This window comes from Psittacula echo, assembly GCF_963264785.1.
Source record: "Psittacula echo genome assembly, chromosome: 1".
Taxonomy (NCBI): Eukaryota; Metazoa; Chordata; class Aves; order Psittaciformes; family Psittacidae; genus Psittacula; species Psittacula echo.
In genome coordinates this window covers 96,579,825-96,593,447 of record NC_137735.1, presented here as the reverse complement: position 1 = coordinate 96,593,447, position 13,623 = coordinate 96,579,825, and the positions used below count along the sequence as shown (strand labels likewise).

Sequence of the window (13,623 nt, the reverse complement as noted above, 5' to 3'; positions counted from 1 at the left end):
TACTGGCCAGATAATTTTTTTTTTTTTTTAAATACTTCATTCTTAGTGAGCTGTTTCAACTGAAAACCCACAGTTTGATATTCTGGACTACTTTGTGAAAAGATGGGAGAGAACCATGGGTGGTCGTGTCATAAAAAACATGATTCTAAGTGCTGCAGCTCTAAAGTAATCTGCAATAATTCTCTTCTGATCTTTCCAGATTATAGTTTCTATTTGGTAGTTGACTTTCTGATGCTTTCCACTTTACCTTGGTTATTTTTTATTGATAAATTAAGAAATTTCTTACAATGTGTAAAATTTACATAAAAATGGCAAATGGTTTTGTAGACCTATCCTTCTTTTTTTTCTTCTTATTCTTTTTTTTCTTTATTCTCAGATGTAATATGTGAAAGTGCAGCTTTTTGGGTTTTACTTTTTTCTTTTTCTTCTGTCTAGAATCCCTGGAAATCATATCCACTGCAGCAAGTCACTCAAATAGTGCAATAAGAAAAATGGTAAATTATCCTTGTTTTCCTAGTCCCTTTTTAATATATCATGTTTGAGTATTTGGTGAAGCTAGGAGTGTGAAATGCACATCTACCCGAAAAAGGGTTCCCTGGGTCCAAGAGATTGCTCCTACTTAATGTATTTATACAGCTCCAAGGAAGGATAGACAAAATCTAGCATTGCACCTAATTCTCTAAAGTGGAAGGTGGGACATGCTGGGTTCCTCTACTTGCTCAAATAGGTGATACCATGCTGGACGTTTAACCTTATTTCATCTGTGATTGTCAGTGGAAGGACAATATTTGTAAAGAGTAGTTACTGCTTCTCTACAATATTAGGCTGGCATGATAGGCACTTGATTAAGTATGTAAGGTACTTTGGAGAAGAGATAATACAGGCTGCATGTATAACTACATTTTTAGAATTACCAAGGAGGTAACATTCCTAAAAGTACTTGTTACTGCATCAACTAATTTAATCAGCTGTATTTCTGACTATACGTAACAGGTATATATATGTTTTTCAAAGCTAACATTCTCCAGGCTTACACAAGCTCCCATAATTTTATTTAAATATGCTTAAAGATCTGTGTTTTTAATTAGTTTTATAAATGTATTTTCCCTGTAAAGGAGAATCTAAAGAAGTTGTTAGAGATATACGAGATGCTGGGAGAAGAGGAAGACATTGTGAACCCTTCAAATGAACTGATAAAAGAAGGACAGATCCTTAAACTCGCTGCTCGCAATACATCTGCTCAAGAACGGTATCTTTTCCTAGTAAGTATGGTGGCCTGTGTTTGCAGGAGTGGCTGTATATCTTTCTAAATGCAAAAGAACTACCAAAGAGAGAAAGAAATCCTCTCTAGCTGGTGTCAGTGCCTTTCCACTAGTGATATTAGAGCATGAATAAAACTTACACTGCTTACAGAAAGGCTTGGAGTGGCTAGAATGGAATGCATGGTTTTAAATAAATGGAACCAGTGTCCAGCAGCTCATTTTTACCTAAAGTGGCTGCTGATCATAAATGCAGGTCCTAGAGTGCAAGAACTTTGACGTTCTCATGAAACTGAATGTAAAAGTTTAATGTTCTAGTCCTGATAAGATTGTGCGTTGAGGTCCCAGTCAAGTCTTACGGTTCTGTGGGAGCTTGTTATCATGTCAGGTTATCCTCTTGTGAGGTGTGCGTGTCATGTCTTGGAATTAAAAAACTACAGCCATGCCGCCTTACAACTCCCTTGCAAAAGTTTTGATATAGTTCATTGTTTTAAAAATTGCATAGTTCAACTATATGCTAATACAGTTTTTAATGTATTAGCATTAAAAACTGCTAATACATTTTTGCTTATAAACCTCTGGCATTGCAATTCTGGTTAATAAAGACTAGTAATGGGTTGTTGAGGCACAACTGCTTACCTGTGCTTCTAACAAAAGGAGAAACCATTGAATAGTAAGACCTCATATGGGGCTGGACAGCTGATTGAAACAATGTGCACTGCGTATGAGAGGTGACAAGTTCAAATGTGCTGTATCTATGATACAGATTAAGCAGTAGGCTAGACAGGATTTCTGTGAACTAGGGTTTAACCAAAGTGAGTTTCTGTTTTTAATAATTAATTTTGAGAAAAATGTGAGGGGAAAAACTGTGAGAAAAATGAAACGCTATCGATCTGATTTAATGACTGTGCTTCTAGGCTGGGACTTTAGACCTTTATATATTAATTAAAGTTCTAATCTTTAATAAAGGAATATACTTTGTCTTGCTCATTTTTTTTTTTTTTTTTCCGTGATATTGAGGGTTTCAGTGAATAAAAACTCTTAAGAAATGTTCTTCTGTCTTGGAGAAAAGACCTATAATTTCCTAAAATAATATTAGTTCCAATTTCTACAAATCCAAATGATTTTGGTACCTAATTCTCTAAAGTGGAAGATGGGACCCACTGGGTTCCATTCCTGGCTCAAATAGGTGATACCACGTTGGTATCACCTATGAGGTAATAATACCCTAATACCTGAATTAGGGTATTAGGGTAAATATAAACATACACACTGAAGAAAACAGTTCTTATTTTTCAGTTTAAAGTAGGTGTTGCAGAACTGGGGCATGAGAATGCGGTTTTCTAACAAAAGCTGTACAGTGCTATAAAATATCCAGTCTGAGAATAGTTGATAATAAATGCTATGAAGATTGCTCTGCATAAACCACCATTCATCCACTGAAGGTGTCTTTTAATCTTATTTCTAAACAAGTAAGAAAAAGAAATTGTCTTGCATTAGAACTTTGGCTTTCTTGTATATCAGTTGAGTGTCAAAGAACCTACTTTGTCAACCCACAAAGTCTAGCTTTCTAATATCATCCTGCTGTCAGTAGAAAATGTGGCTTTATCAGTGTTTTTGCAAAACACTGCAATAATGCAAACCCATGCATTTATTTCTTTTTCCCCAGTTTAACAACATGTTGCTGTACTGCGTCCCCAAATTCAGCCTGGTAGGATCAAAATTCTCAGTTCGAACCAGAGTTGGCATAGATGGTATGAAGATTATAGAAACTCATAATGAAGAATATCCACACACTTTTCAAGTGTCTGGAAAAGAGCGAACACTGGAGTTGCAGGCCAGGTAAGCAGTCTTTTTATCTAGCTTTTGGAGAATTAAATATATGCATGAAAAAGAGTGGACTAATAGATTTAGAGAAAGAGGCTTCATCTTAGTATCAGTGTTTTGAAAATAGCCTAGGCTACCAACTTGAATTCACTGCTTAGTGCTTGCAAACTTGTAAAAGCCTAAAATCATGCTTTTATTTTCTGTTTTGTTTCAAGATGGACAGTTAATATTGTTTAAATTTAAATTCCTGAGAATTACTTCAGAAGCTTTTGCAAGAAGTTTTTGATAGTAAGAAAATGTTTCCTGAACTAGTTTTGGACTAATGTTTCAAATATTTCTTTTAGTTCTGAACAAGATAAGGAAGAATGGATAAAGGTAAATTTATCTGCATTCTATATTTTCTAAAAATTTTTTTCAATGAAGCAATCAAAGAAGTAATATTCATATTTTCTAGCTGTAGCTTCCCTCTGCTAATTAATAAGAATGCAGAGAATCTGTTTTAAATGTAATATGTTTGAGGGATTTCTCCACTGTTTCGTCAGGCACTTCAGAATACAATAGAAGCTTTTCAGCAGAGGAATGAAACTTTCAGAAATGCTATTGCTAAAGAATATGAAGACATGCCTGTGGAGGTATCTGTAAGTTGCTGTTATTCCTTTGTAACCTTCTTAGTAACCATTTTGTTCTTCAATAACTGGGAAAACATAAGTAGAAACTTTGTTTGCAAGCTTTTCACTCTTGTAGCAGAGGAATTATGAAGTAGTCATCTTGTTGGTAATTGTTTTTCTTCATAATGCCAAATCTTATAAACAATCCTCTTTTTTTGTTGTTGTTGTTGGTTTTTTTTCTTTTATTTGTAACATGTAACAGAGCATCCTTTCAGTGAGGCATAATGATTTTCTTTGTTATTTCTTGTATATATTTCAAAATGCATCTTGAGCTCTGTTTCGACATTTCCCTTCCAGAGGAAGAGAATAATAATTTTCTCTATTTAAAGTACTGCACAACTTTTTACACTGGCTTTTTTATTCTCCCACCCTTCCCCTGGCCCCATTCAGAATGCTGAGCTTGGGAAGAGAGCACCAAGATGGATACGAGACAATGAAGTAACCATGTGCATGAAATGCAAGGAGCCCTTTAATGCACTGACAAGGAGAAGGCACCACTGCCGAGCATGTGGACATGTAAGTGCAAAATCCCAGCTGCTGTAGCTCATGAGCAGGCTTGGGAATGAGTTTAAGCACCTACTTGACTTCTGGTGCCTGCTTGTTATTCTGCAGAGTTTGTTGCTGTGCTTGTGGCTGAAAGGAGAGAAGCTGTGTGTAGCATACCACAAAGGAGTCCTCTGTCTGCTTTAGTTAGCATTGTAAATTTGGAAGTAATTTGGAGCAGCGGAAGATGCATGTGTTTGTAAAATGTTCCAAGCCCCCGGACCTACTATACTGTTATTTCTGAGTGGCTTCCACTGATCTCAACAGTTTCAAGACCATATTAAACTGAATAAGGCAGCAGTATACTGGGCAGAACTGACTGCCTCCTCTTCCCATTTTGCTGCTTTCTCTTTCCTGTTCACAAGAAGATCATGTAGCCCTGCAGTTTCCCACGGGGCCAACTGGGAGCTGTTCCCAGCTGGGTTCAGCATGTAACTGCGTGAACATGTGTGAAGCATCAGGGAAGCAGAGAGCTTAGGATGGGGAGAGAGTATTGCTGCTGTTTTCTGTGTATGATGCTATGGTAATGTATGTTGCTTTAAAGCAACCATGAATTAGTAGTATGACTTGAGATTTTTCAGAAGTTAACAAAAAGCAAACACCCCATGCTTTCTGTTCTTGCCATCCAGCAGCAATGCCTTTCTCCAGCAGATGGTAGTGCAGGCCCAGGTTTAAGTCTTCTCTTATAGGTTATCTTGCATTTCTTTATAATACTTTTATGTGGCATGAAGGATTATTCCACTCACAGTGCTGCATTTTTATGTAAATTTTTTTATTGATTCTACCCTTGTAATCTTGTTTTGTGGTTTTTGTTTTGGGGTTGTTTTGGTTTTTTTTCCCCTAGATCATTGTCTTAAAACTCATCTGTTAATCTTAAGATCACACCTTTCCTTTTTATTCACCCTCTTGTTCAGATTCCTAACTAATTTCCCTCTCTTGTAGTTCTATCACATTTTACGCACTTTAATTTTAAAACTTTTTTTTTTTTTTTCCATGTGAATTACTTTGGGTCAGTTGTGTTTTTCCAGCAGTGACTAATTGGGAATACCTCAGTAGTAGTCTCTAGAGATATTAGTTGAAGGTAGTGTTACAGATCAGTACTGCAAAACCCTAGTCCACAATAAAATTTTGTTCAGGTGCTTGAGTGGTCCAAGTCCATTTGTCTACCGTTCTTTCTTGAAATAACTTCACTCAAATTTTTTATGCAGGGCATCTTTTTCATCTGAAAGAACAATTTTGTGGAAAAACATTGCTAATGAAATGTTCTTCCAGATATTTCATGGGTTGCAGTTTTATGCATATAAATGTACAGTGAGAAGAAAAATCATTGTGATATTGGCTTATTCTGTGTACTTATGAACAGATTATAAACTGAAAATTTAATAGCAGGTTAAAAAAATATCTATTATTTTATTATTTTTTTTCATCAATAATGTGTGTCTCACTTGTACATTTCTCAGGCTATGTCGATAAAAAAAAAAGGTAAATGTAGCTTTCCAGGTTGGCATCTCAACAAACTGGAAAGGATTTTCTTCCAAGAAGCTGGAGGATTTTCTTTCAGTAGCATGGCTTGTGCTGGATTCTATTTCTAACTTTAACCTACAGATAGGGCTGAAAGCCTAATGTGAATTTATGGAAAGTACGAAGTTTCATCAGGTAAATAATAAAAAATGCTTCTAGTTAAGCAGCAGTGGCACAAATTTGGAAAATCATTGTTTTCAATTGAATTTGTAATGACGTCATAAAGGCATTATCTCTCTTGTTCTGTGGAATGAAACAATATATTACTAAGTAGAGAAAATAATACTAGTTTTTAATCCAATTATGTTTTCATGATTTTTATGTGTAAGTTATCTTTTTTGTTTCTAAGGTGGTTTGCTGGAAATGTTCTGATTACAAGGCACATCTTGAATATGATGGCAATAAATTGAACAAAGTCTGTAAAGACTGCTATCATGTTATAATTGGTTGTACAGACAGTGAAGAAAAGAAGAAGAAAGGGATCCTGGAGGTATGTCATTTAAAAATCATATATGTGCATACATGCAGTTTCAATTCATCAGTAAGTGAAAACTGGTAGCATTCTTGCAGGGCTATTTTCTGTTTGAGAAATAAAAGGTAAGTGGACCAAATTCAACCTGTCCAATGGATTTTGGTTTTCGCTATTAATCTTTTACAATACTGCATTGTTTCTTACTTTTATTTTTATTTTTTTAAGGGGAATGATGAACCTTAGAACTTGTTTACTTCTTTCCAGTTACATCAGTAGATGTGATAAAACATTACCTTTCCTTACAAATCTTCAGTTTTTCTTCTTCTTCACTTAAGCTGTCATAGCAATAAAATCCACTGCTACTACAATGATTTTTGAGAACATATACCCAAACTGAAAGAGCTGAGGAGGGAGGAGAGAGGAATAAGGAAGAATTTTGCTATTCTGAGTTGGAGTTGTAAAATACTGTTTTGATTAGTGTACGCAATGTACCTTTAAGTCATCAAATCGCTCTCACCTTTGGACATCTAAAAATTCAAGGTCTCAATCAGACAATAAAGAGCTATGTTTCTTTTATAACTACGGGGGAAATAGGCACCTTACAATTGCAATTAACCAATTGCACATTTCTTAAATCCCCCTTTACAGGCCCTCTCAAAACACCTGACTTACATTAGGGAAAGATCATCCTGATTTTGTTAAGACATACTTATCTTGAGATGTAGTAGAGAGGGATTGACCCTTGAGCTAAATAACAACAGAAAAAGAAGACAAAAATAAGACACAGGTTGTGATTCCATATACAGGTCTTAATCCATGTTGGTTTGGCTACACTCTTCTAAATGAGAAAGAGTAAGGACTGCAAAACTCCACTAGCTTACCTTATAGTCAAAAGTCTGCTCTTTCTTGGCATGATGCCTTTTTTAAGGTAGCTAAGGAGCTATAGAGTCTCCTAGAAATGTCCTTCTGCTTGCTGGATCTCATGACAGCAGATCGGTTAGTACCATGTTGCAGCAGCCAGACAGCACCACTACTAGGAGAGAAAAAAATGTATTCAAGGGAACTTTAACAAATGATCGTTTTGTGTTCTTTCTCAGGATCACTATTTAACCTGTGGAGACATGGTTAGCAAGCAAAGGTCATGTTCCCATGTCTGAGCTTAATTAAGCACAGATTCTGTGAAAGTGAGAAAAAACACCAGTTGTGTACAGTTGCTGACAGTGTAAAAACCCTGGAAGTTAACCAATAGAGATAGAAGACCAGCTGGCCTACCTTGTAGCTAAAAATTGTCTGTGAACTAGGAGCAGAGGCCTTGAGAAGAGGATGTGTATATGAGCAGGGGAAAGCACCGAAAGTGCACCTGGAATGTACCCAATGCTGTATATGCCAACCAGTCACTACGGGAAGCTGTGTGTACATGGCAGTTTGACACTATATATACCCATTATTTGAGCACAATAAACGGATCACTTCTATCAATCATATTGATTGTGCATGTGTTCCCTCCATGCACGACGACATTAACCCAAATAGCAAGTCATTTTGTCTCAGTTTTTAAGCAATCCACCTAATCTTTTTGCTATGTGCTTGCATTCTTATGCTATTCTTAAAAATATATTTGCATCTGATCCTGCCATAATATTTTGAATGCCAAAATAGTGTAGTTGTCATATTGGACAGTTGTTAGCACTTAAATGCCTGACATGATGTTATTTAGAAATCAGATGTTGTAGATACTAAGATACAGAGAAAGGCTATCTGTGGAGGCAGAATTAAATTCAGAGTGATCTAGAAGTGTATAATCCAAAATTACCAATGAAAAAAGGAACACATGTTAAGGGAGTACATGTTGTGATTGTAAGTATGTAATATACAAATATTTTCCATAAACCCAGTCCTTCATGACCTTACTAGGGTAGTTGCTCAAGTTTTTTTTTTTTGCAAATTCTATCCAAGGTTGGATATGAATGGTGATGAATTTCTCCTTTTCTGTTTTCTATGTTTTTAGTCTGTATTACAGGGAAGTTTATTTTCCTTTTTATGCTTTGTACTCTCTCCTAGATTGAATCTGCAGAAGTTTCTGGAAATAGTGTTATATGCAGCTTTCTTCAGTACATGGAAAAATCAAAGCCCTGGCAGAAAGCATGGTGTGTTATACCTAAGCAGGAAGCTCTTGTGCTGTACATGTATGGTGCTCCACAGGTATGTGCAGATAAAATGGAAAAGATTTTAGTAATTGTCACTGCCATCTGAGGAAGAGAAGTGTGATAGCTCAGGAACGGAGGAAAGACCCTATTGTTTTCATCAACCTGTATAGTGAATGATAGTTAGCGGGCAAATTAGTTGTCTGTTCTTAATCAAGAATTTCTTCTTCTTAGGATGTTAAAGCTCTGGCTACAATTCCCCTTCTGGGCTATACAGTTGATGATGCTCCAAGAAGTGCTGACCTCCCACACAGCTTCAAACTGACCCAGTCTAAGTCTGTGCACAGCTTTGCTGCGGACAATGAGGAACTAAAACAGAAATGGCTGAAAGTTATCAATTTAGCTGTAAAAGGTGAGACATCAGAATGTCAAAATGAACTGCAAGTGAATTTAGAAGAGCAGCCTGAATCTTCTAAAACTTGTGAATGCTGAAGCTCAAGAACACATGTATTTTTGAAAGATTTCAATTGAATTTGCGGTTAACCTTTGTGTTAACTGTTCTTTGCTCAATCAAGAAATCTTACAACTGTACACATCTTAGCACTTTACGTTTGGGAAAAAGTCTGGTCTTTTTAGGGATCTTTTCCTTATATTTATGTTCTGTCAATAAAGATGATGTACAGGTCCATTTCAGAGACTTTTTTAAAAAATGTGAATGCTATTAAAAATACTAACTTCTTGTTTGTCATGATACAACCTTTTTTTTTTTTTTTTTACTTTGTTTTTTTTATTTTTAAAATCCGGTTGCTCTTGGTTTAATGTTTGCTACTTTCATTAAGAATGCAAATACTGAAGCTTCCTACTTACACGTTAGGACTTGCAACAGGATAAAAGATATACCTCCACATTGCCAAAATAGATGTGTAGTTAAATATGCAGGGACAGTTTGGTTTAATGTATGTAGTTTATAGATTGAATTCCACAGATCTGTACATATGTTGTATTCACTTGTCTCTTTTAATTAAAGTAATGCAAATTGCTTTCACGGGTATATTGGCTTTTAAAGTTTCAATTTATCAAGGAAACAATCTATTGATTTTTCAAATTAGAAATGAATACCTAAAATATGAGAAAACAATATATAATATATGTACAGTATTAAAAATGTTCAATTCTTGATCATTGCTTTGATTTCATGATACTGGGTTCCTGTTAGTGAATAATTTATTTAAAAAAGCATGTTTTCTATTTGAAATTAAACACAGTTCTAAATTAACAAATACTTTTCAGTGATTTGTTTTAATAGCTGACACTTAATGATCTTGATATTTTTATGCATCAAAAAAATAGCAGTAATGTAAGTGGCATGCAATGGACAAATACGTTCCAGTTGTGTTTAAAAGAGTAGTTGCTTTTTTTTCAGTGTCCTATCACTGTTTTCTTTTAAGAGTGCAGTAGTTCATTACTCAAATGCAGTATGTGGTTTGAGAAGAGCAACAGATTCTAGTAACCTTCTGGGAACATGAGTTTTGGCTATTATGGTTTTTGAAACAAAAGAACATTTTCAACTTAAGCCTTTTAATTTTTGCAGATTAGATACTGTAATATTTATGACAACAATCTTCAAGAATTATTGTTGTAAAGTAGAACCTGCTTTATACAAATTTAGTATGAAGTCTGAGTCAGCAAACCTCAAGTTAACTATCAAGTTAACAATCTCAAATCTCAATTTAACTAACATTATTTGCATTCCACTTATGGGAATAAGGACTTGTTGTCCTTACAGTGTTAGGTCCCTTATGAACTTTCATTCTTATTAGGGTTTTTATAAATACAGGTAAATGACCTCCCTAAATTTTTTACTGTAACATCCTTGAATTAAATATGGCAAATTTGGAGGTAGTGATTGACTATCGAGTAGACAATTAAAATCATTGCTATTTTTTCTGACCCCTGAAAGGAAAAAAGATATGTAGCTTCTATAATTAATTTGTCATAAGAACATTCAAGAGTTTTACTTCTTGATATAACTGCAATCTGTATTTTAAATCATGTCAAGCTGAAGAGCTAAGTTTCAAGTTCAGTTTTGTTAGTTAACATGAGGGCAGATTTAAATTGTTGCTTCTTTATAGTGAGAATTCCAAAGTTACTCCTTGTGTCACACAGTAGGAAAAGAAAAAACAAGACAACAAACCCGACTCATTTAGCATTTAACAAGGGATTGTTAAAGTAACCTCTGTTTTTAGTGTCAAGCATACAATGGTGTCTATCATTCTTTGGTAAGAAGAATGTCATGCAGTTTAATGCTAGTGGTCTGGATTTTGCTCTCACCTGCACAAATCTGCCTTTAGACTTCAAAGTTTCACACTAGTTTTAGTAATTATCAGGACACAGCATTGTAGAGTAACTCTACAACTGACTTTGTGCCTATCAGTTCTGGACTTTTCCTTGGGTACTCCATGTGCCCAGATTATTCTGCATGTAACCCTAGTATGACTTTTATCTGATGTGCAAGCTCTTCTGTAATTCTCTTTAAGTTACTTCTGTCAGTCGTACTTGTGTTTAGTTACAGGCAGCTCGAGCCCGTTTTGATTCACATTGGTGAGTACAATCAAATCTTCACCAAGGTCTCCCTATCTAGTATGTGTTATCTTGTGTATATCTTGGCAAGGGAAGGGGAAACATTCAGTAAGCAAGAACAGCTTTTTGTGGCTAGCTTGCTTTCAATGGTCATCTCCTGAGACTGAGTATTTTCTAAGAGTCTCAAGTGCAATTGTGAGATCTGTAGAGTCATCTTGCCACATCCCAGTGTACAAAACCTTTGTTTCTCATGTTCAAGTTGTTGAGTGTAAGGGGAGAAGTTGCATTAAAGGAGTCTCTAGATAAGATGGACTGAGCTGTACTGAAAATAATATGATGGTATCACTGTAATCATAGAATCATTTAGGTTGGAAAATACCTTTAACATCAATTACTTCCCTAGGCAACCTGTTCCAGTGCTTGACAACCCTTTTGGTGAAGAAATTTTTCCTAATATACAATCTAAACCTCCCCTGGCACAACTTGAGGCTATTTGCTTACTGCTTGTTACCTTGGAAAAAAGACCAACATCCATCTCGCTACACCCTCCTTTCAGGTAGTTGTAGAGAGCAATAAGGTCTTTCCTTTTCTCCAGACTAGCCAACTGCCATTCGCTTAGCTGCTCCTCATGAGACTTGTGCTCTAGATCCTTCACCAGCTTTGTTGCCCTTCTTTGGACATGATTCAGCATCTCAGTGTCTGTCTTGGTGTGAGGGGCCCAAAACTGAACACAGTATTTGAGGTGTGGTCTCAGCACCTCAAATACTGTGCAGGACATGAGGTGCTGAGTCATGCACACCTCCGCTGTGCAAGACTCAGCAAGCAGTCTAGTACAGGGGGACAATCACATCGCTGGCCCTGCTGGCTATGCTATTGCTGATACAGGCCAGGATGCTGTTGGCCTTCTTAGCTGTCTGGGCACAAAGCTGCTCATGTTCAGCTCCATTAATCAGCACACCCAAGTCCTTTTCCATTGAGCAGCTTTCCAGCCACTCTTCCCCCAGCCTGTAGCATTGCATGAGGCTGTTGTGGCCCAAATGTAGGACTTTTGTCTTGTCGAACCACATGCAATTGGCCACAGCCCCTTGATCCAGCCTGTCCAGATCCCTCTACGGAGCAGATCAACACTCCCAGCCAAGTTGGTGTTACATATTACATTCTGTTTTCTAAACTCCTGTAAATTTAAATCTGAGCCAAGTAGGAAGACCTATTCCAGCTAAATGATTAGAAGCAGCAATTTCTGGGCTGCCTTATTTTTTATAGTGGTACTGAGTAGCTGAAGCTGCTTGAATGGTTTCAGCATCTCGCAGACAAAGCCCTGCATTTGGGCATAAACAATTTGAAATGAACATAGCTTTGGGAGTTACTTATTTGGATGTTAGCCTCATGTTTGCTCTCGGCCTGTTAAGTTTAGATAGCATGAGATATTTTATTTACCCTAGTGAAACCTATTTCATGATCATATAATCAGTTGCTTGGTCAGAATTGTTCTCTTCTGATTCAGAATGTCTTGGCACTTATATGTATGGTTCTGCGTGTATTTTGTAGGGAAAGTATGTACCCACAGTATTAAAGGGGATCAGAAGATGAAGATGTTGCTTCTAGATTTAACCACTCTAATTGTTTTACTCCATTGTCCACAGACAAGCCCTCCTACAGCATCCAAAACTTTAACTTTGAATTGTAAATTATGACCTCAGAGGAACGAATTCAAAGTAGCAACTGCTGTGGTTTAAGCATCATGACCAGAGCAAATTAAAACCATCATTCTAGCAAGGTATAGGCTGTTACCACTTCAGCTGTTAATTTTATTTTTTTTTTAATGCATTGAATTTATTAACATAAAGCTGTGTGTGTAAGAAATAAACTATAACTGAGCATTCATTCATAATACACGAATGTATGTGAATGGCTCTTCTGAATTATTCAAGCTTTGTGATTCTTACGTTCAAGAGATTGTTTCTCGCTTTAAAAGTGATCAGACATTTGTGCAATTTAAAGCAGATAAAAAATTATTTTGTGTGGGTTTATCTGTGTTCAACTTGAACAATGGCTTCATTTTATCATTAATATGTTTGGAAGATGTTAATGTAGTTTTCAAAAGTACTTAATATTTTTCCCCTAACATGAAAAAATAGTATATTATGACATCTGCATGGCATGACCATTTTTCCAGATCCTCTAAAAATTGTTTACAGGTATCAGGTACACTGCTTGGTTGAAGAGCTGCTGTAAAATCCATAGCATCTAGTCCTTTCAAATCTCTTTGCACTGAGTAGTTTATTCTAACATGTATTTTAATTTTAATATGCAAAATAGATACGGGAATATAAAACATTGTCTTTTATTTGGAGTAGAATATTAAACCACTTTACGTGCATATAATATATAGTGGCATCTTTTTATGCAGAACCATCTCAAAGTGCTTTATAAATCTCCTCAAAGATTCTAAATCCGTTTCGTAGAAAAGAGATTTTTATTCAGTTTTTGAATAGTGGATGAAGCCAAGGCACTGATTAAATGTTGAATCAATACATTACCACCTAAGTAATTTTAGGAGGTTATAGAAGTATGCTCCAAAGAGTTGCAAGTAGAGTTAGGAGGAAAAA

At 35.9% G+C, this 13,623-nt stretch overlaps 1 protein-coding gene across 1 annotated transcript in view; it reads left to right on the top strand.

Moving 5' to 3' along the window:
- Positions 1–8,966, top strand: part of FGD4 (FYVE, RhoGEF and PH domain containing 4) — a 28,523-nt gene extending 19,557 nt beyond the window's left edge. The window contains exons 7-15 of the mRNA XM_080612526.1: positions 436–494; positions 1,116–1,262; positions 2,929–3,101; positions 3,431–3,461; positions 3,629–3,724; positions 4,145–4,270; positions 6,168–6,308; positions 8,352–8,492; positions 8,669–8,966. Of these exons, the coding sequence (XP_080468652.1) occupies positions 436–494; positions 1,116–1,262; positions 2,929–3,101; positions 3,431–3,461; positions 3,629–3,724; positions 4,145–4,270; positions 6,168–6,308; positions 8,352–8,492; positions 8,669–8,926 (1,172 nt within the window). The 3' untranslated portion in view covers positions 8,927–8,966. The remainder of the gene's footprint in view (positions 1–435; positions 495–1,115; positions 1,263–2,928; positions 3,102–3,430; positions 3,462–3,628; positions 3,725–4,144; positions 4,271–6,167; positions 6,309–8,351; positions 8,493–8,668) is intronic.
- Positions 8,967–13,623: the final 4,657 nt, after the last annotated feature.